Source organism: Chelonia mydas, chromosome 6 (assembly GCF_015237465.2).
Source record: "Chelonia mydas isolate rCheMyd1 chromosome 6, rCheMyd1.pri.v2, whole genome shotgun sequence".
Taxonomy (NCBI): Eukaryota; Metazoa; Chordata; order Testudines; family Cheloniidae; genus Chelonia; species Chelonia mydas.
Genome location: NC_051246.2, coordinates 61867868 through 61884244, shown reverse-complemented (window position 1 = coordinate 61884244; position 16377 = coordinate 61867868). Strand labels below are relative to the sequence as shown.

General features: G+C 46.7%; 1 protein-coding gene across 50 annotated transcripts in view; it reads right to left on the bottom strand.

The window, feature by feature from the left end:
• Window positions 1–16377, bottom strand: part of MADD (MAP kinase activating death domain) — a 124572-nt gene that overhangs the window by 75450 nt on the left and 32745 nt on the right. For 31 of the 50 annotated variants that reach the window (XM_043550054.1, XM_043550079.1, XM_037900213.2 and 28 more), the window contains 8 exons: window positions 9954–10010; window positions 9054–9232; window positions 7590–7825; window positions 6998–7154; window positions 4751–4854; window positions 3902–4095; window positions 1838–2115; window positions 1057–1196 (listed from right to left, as the gene is read on the bottom strand). In XM_043550054.1, the coding sequence (XP_043405989.1) occupies window positions 1057–1196; window positions 1838–2115; window positions 3902–4095; window positions 4751–4854; window positions 6998–7154; window positions 7590–7825; window positions 9054–9232; window positions 9954–10010 (1345 nt within the window). The remainder of the gene's footprint in view (window positions 1–1056; window positions 1197–1837; window positions 2116–3901; window positions 4096–4750; window positions 4855–6997; window positions 7155–7589; window positions 7826–9053; window positions 9233–9953; window positions 10011–16377) is intronic. The other 19 variants (XM_043550083.1, XM_043550088.1, XM_043550067.1 and 16 more) reach the window with 2 other exon arrangements.

The following is a 16377-nucleotide window of genomic DNA, read 5'->3' as shown; positions in this document are numbered from 1 at the left end:
AAGAAGCGTTATTTACTTCTTCTCATAACACAAGAACTAGGGGTCACCAAATGAAATTAATAGGCAGCAGGTTTTAAACAAACAAAAGAAAGTATTTCTTCACACAACACACAATCAACATGTGGAACTCTTTGTCAGAAGATGTTCTGAAGTCCAAGACTATAACAAGGTCCAAAAAAGAACTAGATAAGTTCATGGAGGATAGTTCCATCAATGGCTATTAGACAGGATGGGCAGGGATGGAGTCCCTAGCCTCTGTTTGCCAGAAGCTGGGAATGGGCAACAGGGAATGGATCACTTGATGATTACCTGTGCTGTTCATTCCCTCTGGGGTACCTGGCACTGGCCACTGTCGGAAGACAGGATACTGGGCTAGATGGACCTTTGGTCTGACCCAGTATGGCTGTTCTTATGCTGCACCAGTCACCATGGTATCAGAACACATAACTATTTAACTGTTAATCATTTTAGCAGAAATATCAAGGTAACGTGTTTATCCCACTATTCCAAACTACCTCCTCTGTTCCTCTAAGTGTCAAAAGCCCCAACTACCCTCTTGCTCTGCTTCTACTTCACCCCTGAAAACTTATAGTTTTCAGTTACATGTCAAGAGAAAAATCTGCAAGATATTAAAAACTGGATGTGTTGGGGCAGGGTAAAGAAATTGAACTTAATATTGAAATAAACAACACGGCAGGGAACTGCATTGATTAACTATTTCAATATAGAAAATAAATTATCTAAATACCTCAATTTTTAAAATTTAAATGAAGCTGCCTCATAATTTCCAGTCTGCTACACCAGAGTACTAAAGAATCCAAGGCCCTTTCTACAGAATGTAGGCCCATATTACTGCAGAGTATATAGGGCACTGGAAGGTTAACAGGTCCTGTGACTCCCAGAATGACCTCTGGCAGAGCTGGTGAGAGATTGACAGCTAAGCTGCCATCTTGGGGAAAGTTTCAAATTGCTCTCTCCCCTCCCTACTTCCATTCCTCTCCACAAACACTAAGGTAGAATCATTAAAACCAGTTTAGAGGAGGCAATGGTACATACTGGCAAAAGACATAAGGCCCCCAAAACCTTCGCTGCTGTTGTTGGAAATGGTGGAATTTGGGGAGCTGCCCCGTGAGTCTGACTCCGCATCAGAGTCATTGGCCAGCTTTAAACTGTTAGGACGTAGTAGCTTCTGAGACCTGGAAAAAAAAAAAAAAAAAAAAATGTTCAGCTGTTATTCACACCCCAGTACAGACTCCAGCTGCCATTAAATCCAACAGCAGGTATCTCCCACACTCAGACAGCCTCTAGGACCCATTCCACAGCAGTATGACCAAACTGAGGTTAAATACAGGAAACATGAGGCACAAGTATATCCATGTTTATGTTTCTATTACGTGCCAGGAGGGCACATCATAATGTCTCTGTGCTAATAAGAACCCTGAGCTTTTTTTTTTTTTCTCCCCTAAATAAGATCACCCATCACTATGGTATCTGAGCGCAATGCCTCTTGATTCAGTGAGGCAAGTGTTCATATCCCAATCGTCACTGGAGATTTGCAAGTTCCTGCAACCAATATCTAAGGATGACATCCTAGAACACTTTCAGGAAAACGTCAATAATTGTGTCAGACCCCAGATTTAAACATAAGTCTGCAGTTAGCGTCTGTGCCCAGCCAGGAGGGGCCGCAGCTGCTCATCACCAACTGGAGAGACTATCAGGACATGTCTGGGATGTAGGAGATTCCTGAGGAAAAGAATGCTAAACACCGAAGTACTGGAACTAACAAATTTAACCTCACCACGCCTTTACTGAAGAGCAAGTGATGGGGGAGCCTTACCGATTCCCAATCAGATCCTGGTTGAATCTTGGGGTGTAGCTCTCCTCTTCTTCATCCTCTTCCTCAGTAGGAAACCCATACTGTGGTTCAAAGTATGGATTATCATACTCTCGTTTCTTCACCATTCCCTCCACGGAGCTCATGCTGCCAGCTGGGCTTTCACTCTCACGACGTTCCAGATTCATCTTGGGGAAGTTTGGTTGCAGCGGCAAAGAGGGAAGGTGATTTGAAAACTCAGCAATCATCTTCTCCTCCATCTCCGCTGAATCTGCTGACTCCTGTGGACCAACCAATTCATCACTTTATCAATGCACACTCCCATAGAACTATAGGATAGAGCAGGGGTGGCCAACCTGTGGCTCCGGAGCCACACGTGGCTCTCTTCAGAAGTTAATATGTGTCTCCTTGTATAGGCACTGACTCCAGGGCTGGAGATACAGGCGCCAACTTTCCAATGTGCTGGGGGGTGCTCACTGCTCAACCCCTGGCTCTGCCACAGGCCCTGCCCCCACTCCACCCCTTTGGCCCCTCCCCTGAGCCTGCCATGCCTTCGCTCCTCCCCCCTTGACCCCAGAGCCTCCTGCACGCCACGAAACAGCTGATCAGGAGGTGCTGATCAGCGGGGCTGCCAGTGGGCAGGAGGCGCTGGGAGCAGGGTTGGGGAGCTGATGGGGGGCTGCTGACACATTAGTGTGGCTCTTTGGCAATGTACATTGATAAATTCTGGCTCCTTCTCAGGCTGGCCGCCCCTGGGATAGAGGAGAAAAACCTTCTCAGGCCAGGCATTCTGAGGGAGTCTGCATGCCATTCCCACTACCAACTCCTCTAACCTGGGCTTTAAGATCTGCAGTAATAGCGCCTTGATTGCCTTTCTGGAGCTTTATTCCGCTGCCCAACAAATCTTATCATTAAATATTCCCTTTGTTTTAGGCTAATTGCTCTGTATCCCACTATCGCGCGGTAACGGGGATAACTTCCTGCTCTTGTTTTCTCCACTCCCCTGGCAAGTTTGCTCTTTTTCATTTTCATCAGACTATGCAAAAGCAGCTCCTCCTTCAGTCTCTCCCAGGACCTTTGTCATCATTATGTTCTCTCTCCATGGGCAGAGTTGTACCTGCTATTCAGGGGTGGCTGCTCCAGGTCTACAGAAAGCAGTGAAGTTGCCTCCTTAGTTTTATATTCTATTTGCCCAGAGATCCAACTGATTATTAAAGTTTCCTATCGCCCCTTGATGTCTGAGACTCACTGTTTTCCAGAGATCCTCCCAGTTTGTGTCCATGCTCCCCATCCTTGAGAGCATCATTTTATACTACCTCATCTCTGAACCTGTAGCCATCACCATCCCAGCATCTCCAGCTCACTGCTAAGCCTGCTTCTGTTCTGTGTGTTTGCCACTTCTCCCACTTAGTGTTCCCCACAAAATCTGATCATATTTAAATTTACAAAGTCTTCTAGACCCCTGTGGTATCCCCACTCACTACAGCCTTAAATGCCAACCCCCTTTGAGGGATTTTTATTTAGCTGGTATTTGTCCAGCAAATACAAGAATATGAGTTACTGATATGGATGAGTCATTAAATTACTACCACTTACAAGTATAAAATAGTATGAACCTTATCATGAGAGTAGTTCATTCAAAATATGTGTATACATTGTGATTCTATATTGGGTGTCTGACTGAAACACATATATACCTTCTTCACTGTCTACCCTCTACCTACTGGCTCCATAATTTTGCCATACCAGCTCTCCCATTCCCCGAACCAACCCCACACAGTGCCAGAGGGGTGAGGGAACTTACTCTCTCAGCTATAAGGTTTGGTGTCTCATTCCTGACCACGGGCTGATAGGGATAGGAAATACAGGACTTGTACTGAAAGGAAACATTTCTGGAGAACATAATTCTGCAAGCAAACTCAGCTTTGTCTATGAAAAGGGTGAAAAATTCATCTACCCAAGTCCATTTAGCAGGAGTCACCCTCATCCCAATCCCATTTGCCTAGACTCCTCCTGGTCCTAGCACCCTGTGCCTGAGCTTGTGTGTGCAATAGTCCTAGTACACACATGATTCACCCCATGGATGACAGTGCTGGGGCTGCTACTGGCTGTAGTGCTGGAACTTGAGCGAGGCTGGTTGTTGTCCTGGGAGCTCTCACTGTCCAGAGCCTGCGCATCCAGATCCCCTGAATATTCCTGGAAGTCATCAAACTCCACCTCACTGGCATCACCCAGGGCTGCATGTGTCAGGGGATCAACATCTGCAAACACACCACCAGGCATTAGAGACTCCTCACTACTCCAGCCTCTTGCCTAATGCACAGTAACAACCTCCCATCTCATTAATGAACAAAAACTGCTCAGTGTTTTATTGTCCAACATGGGAAATGAGTTGCGGTTTCAATAACAGTTTCTTAAGGAAGAAAGACTACTATCCCAACAGAAACTCTTGTTGGCAGCCTCATCAGAAGCCATAGACAATTCTCTCTTTGCTCTCTACTAAAAATGGTTCTTTCTGGTCAGGGCTGATGAGCACTGATTGGGTACTGTGAGGTAGGGGGAAGCTTGCACTACTGGTGCCCATGCTGCACATCTTCTGTGGATAGAGCACTTTAGTTTCCTGGGTTGTTAAACTAACTCCTGTCACCAATACTACGTTCAGTTCATTCCTCTCTCCTAAAGATCTTTTGGAGAGTGATGCTTACAGAAAGGAGAAAGTTTCTTCCTCTGACTGTCCCAGGCTGCAGCAGAATAGGCTGAGAGTCTCTCTTCTACATAAGAGCAGACCATAATCTACCTGCCTCTCACTCTGAATGAAAGACTCAGAAGAGGCAACTTTCTCAAAGTACAGGTGAATGGGGATGGAAGGTCCATACAGGCCCAATGAAAGTGCAGCTTAGGAAGTTAATTACTCACTTGGGGTATCACCATTAATGTTACATTTCATCATCTCGCTGACAAAGTCACCAAGGGAGGAGTAGGAAGAACTTGAGTCGTCATAATCCACGCTGTCGCTACCACTAGGATGAGAGAGAGAGATGAGAGGCAGCCAAACAGCAACACAGGAACTGGATGCTACAAGGTATGGATCATCAGCACTGCTTTATGGCCTTTCCAAGACTCATGCTGCACTGATCCCTCTGAAAGGGTCATAGCAGCTTGGCTGGCCACAAGCCGGAGGTGGAGGCAAATTTTTAAGAGACCACACTGAGACACTTTGCACCTCAGAGTAGCACCCTGGAACCCTCATATTCACCACTGTCATATAATTATGCTTTGTACAAAGTATGCCTTGTGAGGTATTGTCTTAAAATTCTTGATCTGTTGAACATTAATATCCTGTTGGATTGTACGTGCTATCATTATATGTGAAGTTATGAAGCATTGCTATATGTGTTACTGAAATATACAGTGAGGTTGGGAGATGCCCACAGCCAACCTTTCAATTGCTACAAAGGAGCTGCCAGATGTGCTGATGGCCCTTTAAAGGGAATCCACTCTCTTAGTGGCCATCCCAGAGACTTCTCAGAGAGAGCACGTATGCAATGGAGACTGCTTGACCAATGGGGACTGCCTGATCTCCATGTCACAGCAAAGAACTTTCCAGCAAGCTGGAAGAAAATATAAAAGAAGGGAAGTAACATCATCACTTGGCCTCTGTCCCCCCATGCTCTCAACTCAACATCTGGAAGACAAAAACTGAACTGGGGAAGGGTGGTCTGAGCCTGTGTAATGAGGAACTGTAACCTGCTTGTGCCATCTGTCATGGTAAGATACTGCTTGATTCAAATCCTGCATAATTTGTAGTATTTAGATTGCAAATTTATTTTTATTTCTTAAGTAACCAACTTTGATCTCTAAGCTTGCTATGTATAATCACTTAAAAATCCCTATCTTTCTGTAGTTAATAAATCTGTTTTATATTTTCCCTAAAACAGTGTGTTTTGGTTGAAGTGCTTGGGACATCTCAGCTCAATTTACAAAGGCTAGTGTGTGTCCATTCCACATTGAGAGAGTGGCAAACTACTTAATGAACTTGCACTGCCTAACGGGGCCTTGATCAGTGAAGACAGTACAGTTTGGGATGTAGAGATGGAGGGAATTGGCTGGAGCCTCTCTATTGATGGTTCATGAGTGGCTAGGAGATCACTCAGTGTAACTCAATTGTGTGTGTCCCTGCCTGTGGATTCTGTGTAAGTGCAGTATGTATCAGAGGTTCGTAGCTTGACATCAGCATCACCGTGTGAGAGACAACCAAGGTTGGTGGGTTTGGGGTCTCAGCAGTCCCACAGTCCAGGATGCACCCCTGGGACCCCTTCACAAGCACATTTAACAATTCTGGGATAGGTGAAGAGAAGATGTGAAGAGCAACTCACTGGCCCTCATCAAAGTACAGTGAACTGAGCACTTGTAGCCATGGAGGAGTGTTTGAGCTTTCAGGAGAGAGGAGGGGAAAGCATAAGGGAATCAGAAAGCACAAAGCCCTTCCTTGCTAGGCTAATAACAGACTACTCCCGTTAATGTGCTTGGTGCTGCACAGAACGTAGAGAACAGACAAGGTCCTGCTCTGAAGAGTTTGCAAGCTGAGAGAAACAAAAAACAACAGAGCAGAGACACAGCTTTGGGGGCTGGGATAGAATCACCACTCAGAAGGGCTGCAGCTATTTATGTTTTACTAAATTCATGAATAGTTCTTCCTAAGCGGTAGATTAGCATTGAGAGGCTTCATGTAGCTTTGTGTTTTGAGGAGGGATTTGAAAGAAAGGAGGGATACTTGTTGCAATAAGGGAGGAAGGACAATCCATGAGCAGGGGCAGCATGGAAGAAAGCAAAGAGAGGAGCATGGCAAAAGGGAGTATAGAAATCCAAGTGGACGAAAGGGAGTAGGACGAATCAGAGGCAAAGGCAGAGTGATGTTAAAAAAAAAAAAAGCTTGAAGATGAAGAGTTTATGAAAGCCAAGGAAGGGAATCGGAGGCAGCTGTGACACAGTCAGAGCAGTGAAGAAAAATTACTTTAGCAGCAGTGCGTTTTATAGACTGAAGAAACAAGGTGGGAGTCTTTGAGGTCAGAGAAACAGGTTGCAATGGCAAAGCAAGAGATGACCAGAACATTTACAATGACCTTTAGTTAGTAACTGAATAGTGTCATGTTCCCCACCAACCTGTCATCAGTAGGTTCAGAATCCGTTTCCTTCTCTATGGGGACACTCAATGCCTCAGCCAGCTGCGAATTGCTATCATAGACACGGTAGTGGATTGGTTGAAGCTGGTGAGCATACCATTTTGGTTTGTCACCAATCAGGGCTGGGTCGAACATGTCTGCAAAGAAAAAAAAACAGGAAAAAGGAGAGTTAGATGAACTTTGTTATTTGTATTATGGCAACACAGAGAGGCCCTGATTAAATGAGGCCTCATTGTGCTAGGCACTATAAAACCACATAGGAACAGAGAGTCCCTGTCCTGAGGAACTTACAGAGTGCAGACAGACAAGACACAAATAGGTGAAACAAACAACAGAGGGAGGATAACAATGACAATAATTCAACAGAAACCCACAACCAACTGGGACAAGGAGGTTTCAGTTCAAGACTCATTTCAAGGACCCTTACTGGAAAAGAAGGTCCCTTCCACAGCAAGAATAGGCTCCATTGCTGGAACGGTGTGTTGACTAGCCAACTTCTTTCCCAGTAGTGTCTTCATATTAGAAGCTTCTGAATTAGAGAGGGTGAGGGGAAAGGCAGGACCAGGACTTACTGTTGTGGATCCTTTGAAAAGCATAGTTAGTTGGGTTGAGAGACCACTCTCCGAAGTATTCCACTGCTTGTGTCCTAGACAGCTTGTCTGCGAAAGCTGTCTGCTTTGGCCTAGACGCAAGAAAAGAATTGGCCTGAAAGGCCACCACAGGCCGGGGGAAGAGGCGAAGGGTGCGGGTGTGCATCTGGAAACCCTGCAAAACGTTTGGTGAGTTGAAGAATCTCACCATAGCAACCCTAAGAAGAAAATAGATGGTAATATGTCAGATGCGGACATGGAACCTCAAAGGGGAGGGGGGACACACAGGGCCTTTAAATGTTACACAACAGGCAACGTTTCCACGCAGGAGTGTTTCCCAAAGGGAAGGGTGATACAAGATAGGAATGGGAAGTGTGACTCTCACTGGGAAAAGGGGTTTTCTCGAGAAACTGCTTTGGTTTAACTTTCCTTTCCCTCACAGCAGGTGCTTTGTAAACCCAACTCACACAAGGCTTGTCAGCCCAACCAACTGCTTCTGGCAAAGAAGCCCCTTCATGATTGATCATCCCTTATACCAGCCAGTACAGTTGCTAATAAGAACACAGGTTTCTGGGGATTACATTTCTTACAGTGAATACGACTGGTGGAAAGCCCGACCGTTCTCCTTTCGCTACAACCTGTTGTTTTCTCTCCTTTAGCCAGTTCCTTACCCACCTTACAATTCTTGAACTAATCCCCACCTCTCCAATCACTAGTAATTTCCCATGTGGCACCATGTCAAATGCTTTACTGAAGTCCAGATGGGTTAGATCTACTGCATTTCTCTTATCTAAAAAATCAGTTATCTAAACAAAAGAAAGATATCAGATTAGTCTGACATGATCTACCTTTGGTAAACCCATGCTGCAATTGATCCTATTTTAACACCTTTAATTATTCTTTCCATCCAAATTTGTTCTAAAGCCTTGCATATTATTGAGGTCAGATTAATGGGTCGGAAGTTGCCTTGATCACTTTATTTCATTTTCTTAAATATAGATAGGACGTTTGCTATTCTGCAGCCATATCGTACCACCCCCATCTCATAGATTTATTAAAAATCTTTGCTACCAGACTAGTAATTTCATGTTCTTTCAATGTTCTGGGAGTGAGACTATCCAGTCCCCTCATCTTGAGCCATTTGAGTTTTGCTTCCCCTTTGGACATGGTAATTTCCATTTCTATACATTCATTCTCATTAGCTATCCTGCCTTTGCTGCCATGTTCTGCACCATCATCAGTGAGCCCCTGACACAAACTTCATGGTAACCACTGCCTTAACATGTTTATTTGAAGATAAACACTGAATGTTAGCTATAAAAAAAATTATCTGAAGGACAGAGATACAGACTGACTTACAACATGGCACCCTCAGCAAGCCCTGCACTTCCTTCTCAAATGTGAACCCTATGGAGGTTCGGTATGTAGGTGCCTGGTCAGCCTCACCTGGTGGCCACATCCACAGAGTCCACATCATTGCCATAGATCAGGGGGTTGAATTCCGTGGAAGGGGTGGACTGTAGGCCATTCTGAGGTCTTCCCATGAGCAGTGGGATCTCCTGTCCCTCATGGAACTTCTCTAGGTTAAGAATGGGCTGGGTATTCAGACTCATGCTGGCCAGGGCCTGAGAAGCAACAGGTCATATGCACAGTCAGCAAGAAACCATTCAGGCAAGAATATAAAGAGTAGAGCTGACTTGACCCCTAAGCAACCACAGCCCTTGTGCCAGGTTCTAGTGCACTCTCAGGAATATGTCTACACCATTCTCTGCCCCCCACTCAGCCAAGAAAAAAATCCCTGTGTTGGGTTCCTGACCCTGCATTTGCTGGATTGCCCCATCAACCTCCTCACTGATGACACAGTCCTGGGAACAGCTCAGTGTCAGATTTCTGAATGGTTGATAAAAGTAAAAACAGATGCTTCCAACAGTCCAAAACCTGCCAGGTTCAGGGCATGCAGCATTCTGGATCCAGCAGCTTGTTGGAGATTTATTCCTATCTCCAGTAGTCAGAAATACACTCCTTGGACCCAATCAGTATCTTGGCTGTTAGCCATAATCCCAGGACATAAACCTGCAATTCTCAGTTTCTCACCTGGGTGAACTCTGTGCCTTTCTATAGAAATAGCATTATCCCAAGCCCTGATAGCATCATCTTGAAAGTGCACTTGAAGTAGTAAAGGTCTAACTTCCTAGTCTTACAACCAGATTGGTCCCAAATCTCCCCCATTTCTCTTCCTGTTTCTTGAGTCTCCTCCTCTAGCCTCCCTTTCAAAAGTCAATAAGTAAAGCACAAAAGAAGAATAAAAATCATGAAAAGTTGAGGGGAAAGAGTAAAATAAAGAACCTTATTGTCAGGCGTGAGCAGCTGTTGCTGAGTGATTGCAGTCATGCTAGCCAGACACTGGAGGCAAGATGGAGGATCACATGACAACATCAGTGGCCAATCAGAGCCAAGACGAACACATTACCACAGACAGATGGAGAAAAAAAAAACTATTACTACCAAATATCACAGATGAGAAAGGAAATAAAAGGGACCACAAATCAGTGCAATTCCTGAAAGAAGCCAGCATGCTCCATCATCCCTCATCTGCTCCCCACTAGACCCTCCTTCTTCCCAGAAAGTGATAACATTCCAGTCCCATGGTTGTGAACAGAGATTTTTCCAATGAGACTTAAAAATCCAAGGTCCTTGCTGCTCTGCATGGATATTAATGACCAGATGGCATTCTATGTAAGGGTTAGGTGTTAATCTAAGTGTCATTGGCCAAAGTTTCTCCTTTCCACATTGCTGTGCGCCAGCAGGTAGTCAGCCTTCTCCCTCCCCCGGCAGTGGTAAGGTATGTTCTGAGCTTAGTTGATTGCTTTGGAATCCTTGGACAGAAGTTGTCAAAGGAATATCACTTTTTGTTCTACTAATGTTCAACCTCTCCCCAGTGTTTGGGAGTTTTGCTGAACAGCCCTTAAACAGTAGGGAAAAACAGGTTTTGGGGTAGCAAGCGTAGTTTCCACTGCAGGATCATTTTCTGGTGAAAGCAACAGGGCATCTGGGATCCTACAAAAGGTTATACAAATTGCTCTACAGAGGCAGAAATAGCAGCCCTCACCAACGCACTTTATCTTTAGGTAGTGCATGCAGCGTACAGAAGGAGAAATATAGAAATAAAGAGATAAAATCTGCTTGACAGGATCAGCCAACCCTGTCCCAAGCTGATTAATGGCTTAACGGGACCTGAGAGGAGGCATTAGGACCTCATTTATGGAAAGAGGGAAAAGATTATTTGAGAGAGGGAGAGAGGGGTCAAGTCCAGGGAGAGGCCTGGAGCATTTACGTGGGTGAAAACAAGATGTGGGGTACTAACTAGACCCCAAACTGCAGGAAGAGATAGAGAGTGGCTGCAAAACCCTAAAGCATATCTCAAAGGGTCCCTCAGCTGGCCAAGTATACTCACTGAAGCTGTAAAGTTCCCAGGGATTTCTCTTTTGCCCCACCCACTCACTACTCCAGGGGTCAGCAACCTTTCAGAAGTTGTGTGCCAAGTCTTCATTTATTCACTCTAATTTAAGGTTTCGCGTGTCAGTAATAATAATCCATGCAATCCATGCTGAGCTGCACCCCCTCTTGGCCCCGTCTGCACCCCTCACTGCCCCAGGCTGGGGCCAGAGGGCCACAGCTGGGGGCAACTGCAGAGCCCCGGGCCGGCGGCTGGGACCCCAGGTCAGCAGCAGAGCCCCCTGGACCAGTGACCATGACCAACAGTGGACTGAGCGGGGCCCGTGGCCAGTACCCCAGGCCAGCAGCAGAGCCCGCCGGACCGGGACCCGGGGCTGGCAGCGGGTTGAGCGGGGCCCGGCGGCCAGTACCCCAGGCTGGCAGCGGAGCCCCTGGGACCAGTGGCCAGGACCCGGGGCCAGCAGCAGGCTGAGCGGGGCCGGTGGCCAGAACCCCGGCTGGCAGCGGAGCCTCCGGGACCAGTGGCCAAGACCTGGGCAGTGAGAGTGCCACTGAAAATCAACTTGCATGCTGCCTTTGGCACGCTTGCCATAGGTTGCCTACCCCTGCACTACTCTAAAGGAGAGAAGAAGTGAGCTGTTTCTGAAAACTCTGTCTATGGCTACTGCAAAGAAAAACCAGCAGGGCACAATTTCCGAGCCCAGTTCAACTGACTCCGGCTTGGGTTGCAAGGCTAAAAACAACAGTGTAGATTGGGGTCTGCAACCGTTCAGAAGTGGTGTCCCGAGTCTTCATTTATTCACTTTAATTTAAGGTTTCGCGTGCCAGTAATACATTTTAACATTTTTTAGAAGGTCTCTCGCTATAAGTCTACATATTATATAAGTAAACTATTGTCGTATGTAAAGTAAACAAGGTTTTCAAAACGTTTAAGAAGCTTCATTTAAAATTAAATTAAAATGCTGACCTTATGCCGCCGGCCTGCTCAGCCTGCTGCCAGCCTGGGGTTCCGTGCACCTCGGCCGGCAGCAGGCTGAGCGGGGCCTGCAGCCGGGACCCCGGCTAGCAAGGGGCTGGCAGCCAGAACCCCAGACTGGCAGCGGGCTGAGGGGGGCCAGTGGCGGGGACTCCAGACTGGCAGTGGGCTGAGTGGCTCAGCCCGCTGCAGGTCTGGGTTTCAGTCCGCCAGCTCTTGCCAGCCAGGGTTCCAGCTGCCAGCCCCACTCAGGCCACTGCTGGTCTGGGAACCCGGCCCTGCCCACATAGAGTGGGTACCTACCTTCTCCCTGGTTCTAGCCCATTCTCTTCCTCTGTCTCTACACTGAGCTGAGGGCGGGAGTGCACTGAGCACAAGGCTGGGGGTTTGGTTGCAGGGTCTGGCCAGGAGCTAGAATGAGGGAGGGGGCTCAGGGTTGGGGCAAGAGGTTTGGGTGTGGAGTGCTTACCTAGGCAGCTCCCATTTGGTGCGAGGGGTGCAGGTGGGAATGTGGGAGGGTGCAGGAGCTCCTGTTTGGTGCTCAGGGTGGGGGTGGGAATGTGGGGGGTGCAAGAGTCAGGGCATGGGGTGGGGGGGCTGGGTATGTTTGGGGGGTACTGGAGTCAGGGCTGGGGTCATGGGGGGTGTAGGGGTCAGGGCAGAGGGCTCGGTGTGTGGAGGGGGCAGGGCTCAGGGCAAGGGGCTGGGGTGTGGGGAGGGGGGATGTAAGGGTCAGGGCAGAGGTCTGGGGGTGTGGGCTGGGGTCATGGGGGTGCTCCCAGCCCCCTGCCCAGAGTGGCTCACAGCAGGGGGCTGCAGGGGATATGCCCTGATTCCACTCCCCTTCCCCAAGGCCCCGTCCCCACCTCTTCTCCGCCTCCTCCTTTGAGCAGCGAGCATGCCACTTCTCCCCCTCCCGCGCAAGGGCCATCAGCTCATCAGCGGCAGGGAGAGGAGGAGGGGCAGGAACGCAGCATGCTGGGGGAAGAGGCGGGGGAGGGGGGAGTTTGCCTGCCCTGCAGCAGCAGCCGGCAGGACCAAGCTTCTTCATCCTGCCTGGGGGGCAGAGAAGAGCGGGCCGGGGCGAGCAGGATTTTTAATGGCACGATGCTGCCTGCCGGGGTCTGGGCCTGGGTTCGACAGTGGGCTGAGTGTGGCCAGCGGCTGGGACCCAGCAGGCAGCAGCATACCATTAAAAATCGGCTCACGTGCCGTCTTTGGCACGCATGCCATAGATTGCCGACCACTGGTGTAGATACTCTCATTCAGGCTGGAGCCCAGGGTCTAAAACCCAGAGAGGTGGGAGGATCTTGGATCCCAGGCTCTAGCCCAAGTGGGAACACCTACATTGCTATTTTTAGCCCAGCAGCACAAGCCCCTTGAGGTCAAGTCTACTGACTAGGGTTCTGAGACTCAGTGCTGAAGGTTTTTCTTTGCCGTGTACACACCCCCTTAAGCAACTGTTATTACATCAGAACATTAGAATGACCACACTGGGTCAGACCAATGGTCCATTTAGCCCAGTATCCTGTCCTCCAATAGTGGCCTGTGCCAGTTGCTTCAAAGGGAATGAACAGAGTAGGGCAAGCATCAAGTGAACCATCCCATCCTCCAGTCCCAGCATCTGATAGTCAGAGACTAGGGACACCCAGAGCACAGGGTTATATCCCTTACTATCCTGGCTAATAGCCATTGATGGACCTATCCTCCATGAACTTACCTAATTCTTTTTTTCCATCTAGTTTTAGTTTTGACCTTCACAAGACCCCCTGGCAACAAGCTCAACAGGTTGACAACTTCATTGTGTGAAGAAGTACTGCCTTTTCTTTGTTTTAAGCCTGCTGCCTATTAATTTCACTGGCCGACAGCCTGGTTTTTGTGTCAGGTAAATAACACTTCGTTATTCACTTTCTTGACACCATTCATGATTTTATAGACCTCTATCATATTCCCGCCCCGCCGCCCCCCCCCTCCCCCCGCCCCCCCATCATCTCTTTTCCAAGCTGAACAGTCCCAGTCTTTTTAATCTCTCTTCATATGGAAGCTGTTCCATACCCTTCATCATTTTTGTTGCCCTTCTCGGAACCTTTTCCATTTCTAATATAACTGTTTTGAGATAGGGTGACCAGAACTGCACACAGAATCCCAAGTGTGGGCATACCATTTACATAGTGACATTATGATATTTTCTGTCTTATATATCCATTCCTTTCCTAATGCTTCCTAACATTGTTAGCTTTTTTGACTGCCGCTGCACACTGAATAGATATTTTCAGAGAACTATCCACAATAACTCCAATATCTCTGTCTCGAGTGGTAACTGCTAATTTAGAGCCCATCATTTTGTACGTATAGTTGGAATATTTTCCAATGTGCATTTATCAATACTGAATTTCATCTATCATTTTGTTGCCCAGTCATCCAGTGTTGCGAGATCCCTTTTTAACTCTGCACAGCCTGCCTTGGACTTAACTATCTTGAGTAGTTTTTTATCATCTGCAAACTTTGCCACCTCATCCTTTACCCATTTTTCCAGATCGTTTATGAATACAATGAACAGCGTTGGCCACAGTACACATCGCTGGTGGACACTATTTACATCCCCATTCTGAAAACTGACCATTTACTCCTACCATTTGTTTGTCTTTTAACCAGTTACTGATCCGTGAGAGGACCTTCCCTCTTATCCCATGACTGCTTACTTTGCTTATGAGCCTTTGGTAAGGGACCTTGTCAAAGGCTTTCTGAATGTCCCAGTACACTATATCCATCGGAAAAATCTTTGTCCATGTCTGTTGACCCCCTCAAAGAATTCTAACAGATTGCTGAGGAAGGATTTCCCTTTACAAAAGGCCTATTGACTCTTTCCCAACAAATCGTGTTCATCTGTCTCTCTAATAATTCTGTTCTGTACTTCAATCAATTTGCCCGGTACTGAAGTTAGGCTTACTGTTCTATAAGTGCCAGGGTAGTCTCTGGAGCCTATTTTTAAAAAATGGTGTCACATTAGCTATCCTCCAGTCATCTGGTACAGAATCTGATTTAAGTGATAGGTTACACACCATAGTTAGTAGCTCCACAATTTCACATTTGAGTTCCTTCAGAACTCTTGGGTGAATACCATCTGGTCCTGGTAACATACAACTGTTTAACTTATCAATTTGTTCCCAAACCACCTGTAATGACACCTCAGTCTGGGACAGTTCCTCAGACACATCACTAAAAAGAATTGATCAAGTGTAGGAATCTCCCTCACGTCCTCTGCAGTGAAAACTGATGCAAAGAATTCATTTAGCTTCTCTGCAATGGGCTTGTCTTCCTTGTGTGCTCCTTTAGCACCTCAACCGCCCAGTGATCCTATTGATTGTTTAGCAGGCCTTCCTGCTTTTGATGTACTTAAAAAATGTTTTTGCTGTTAGTTCCTGAATCTTTTGCTCTTCAAATTCGTTTTTGTCCTATTTATACTTTTACACTTGACTTGCCAGAATTTATTCTCCTTTCTATTTTCCTCAGTAGGACTTGACTTCCAATTTTTAAAAGATGCCTTTTTGTCTCTGCTTCTTTTTTGCAGTTGTTTAGCCATGGTGGCATTTTTTGGTTCTCTGACTGTTTTTTAATTTGGGGAATACATTTAATTTGAGCCTCTATTATGGTGTTTTCAAAAAGATTCCATGTAGCTTGCAGGCATTTCACTCTTGTGACTGTTCAATTTCCATTTAATTATCTTCCTCAGTTTTGTGTAGCTCCCATTTCTGAAGTTAAATGCTACTGTGGTGGGGCTCCTTTTGTATTCTCCCCCCACCCAAAAGATGTTAAATTTAATTATATCATGATCACTATTACCAAGCGGTTCAACTATATTCACAGAACAAGATCCTGTGCTCCACTTAGGACTAAATCAAGAATTGCCTCTCCCTATTCAAGTTCCAAGACTAACTGCTCTATAAGCCTGCAGTGTTGTTATTCAGGTGCTCTAACCGGGGGGAGCAGGGGAGGAGCCTACCAGACACCCTCTGGAAGGGCACTCCAAAGGAATAAGCATCTTAAATAGGTAAAATGAGAAATTTCAAGCCCCGCACTTCCCTAAGCAAAGCGGCGGGGGGGAGGGAGGGAGGGAGAAAAAAGAAAAAAGAAAAAGCAAACGGAAAAACAACTGAAGAAGATGAACTGAAGACCCCTGGGGAGATTTACAGGGAGCTCTGCAAACAAGAGAATAGCCTCAGACTTTGGTCATTCTGGAAGGAGCGCTGTTTGGGAAGAAACCATATGGCCTAGGGGTCTCAAGGAAGTATGTCTTTGCAGCTTTATTACTCAGCTGCCCATGCTGACAGAGTCCAC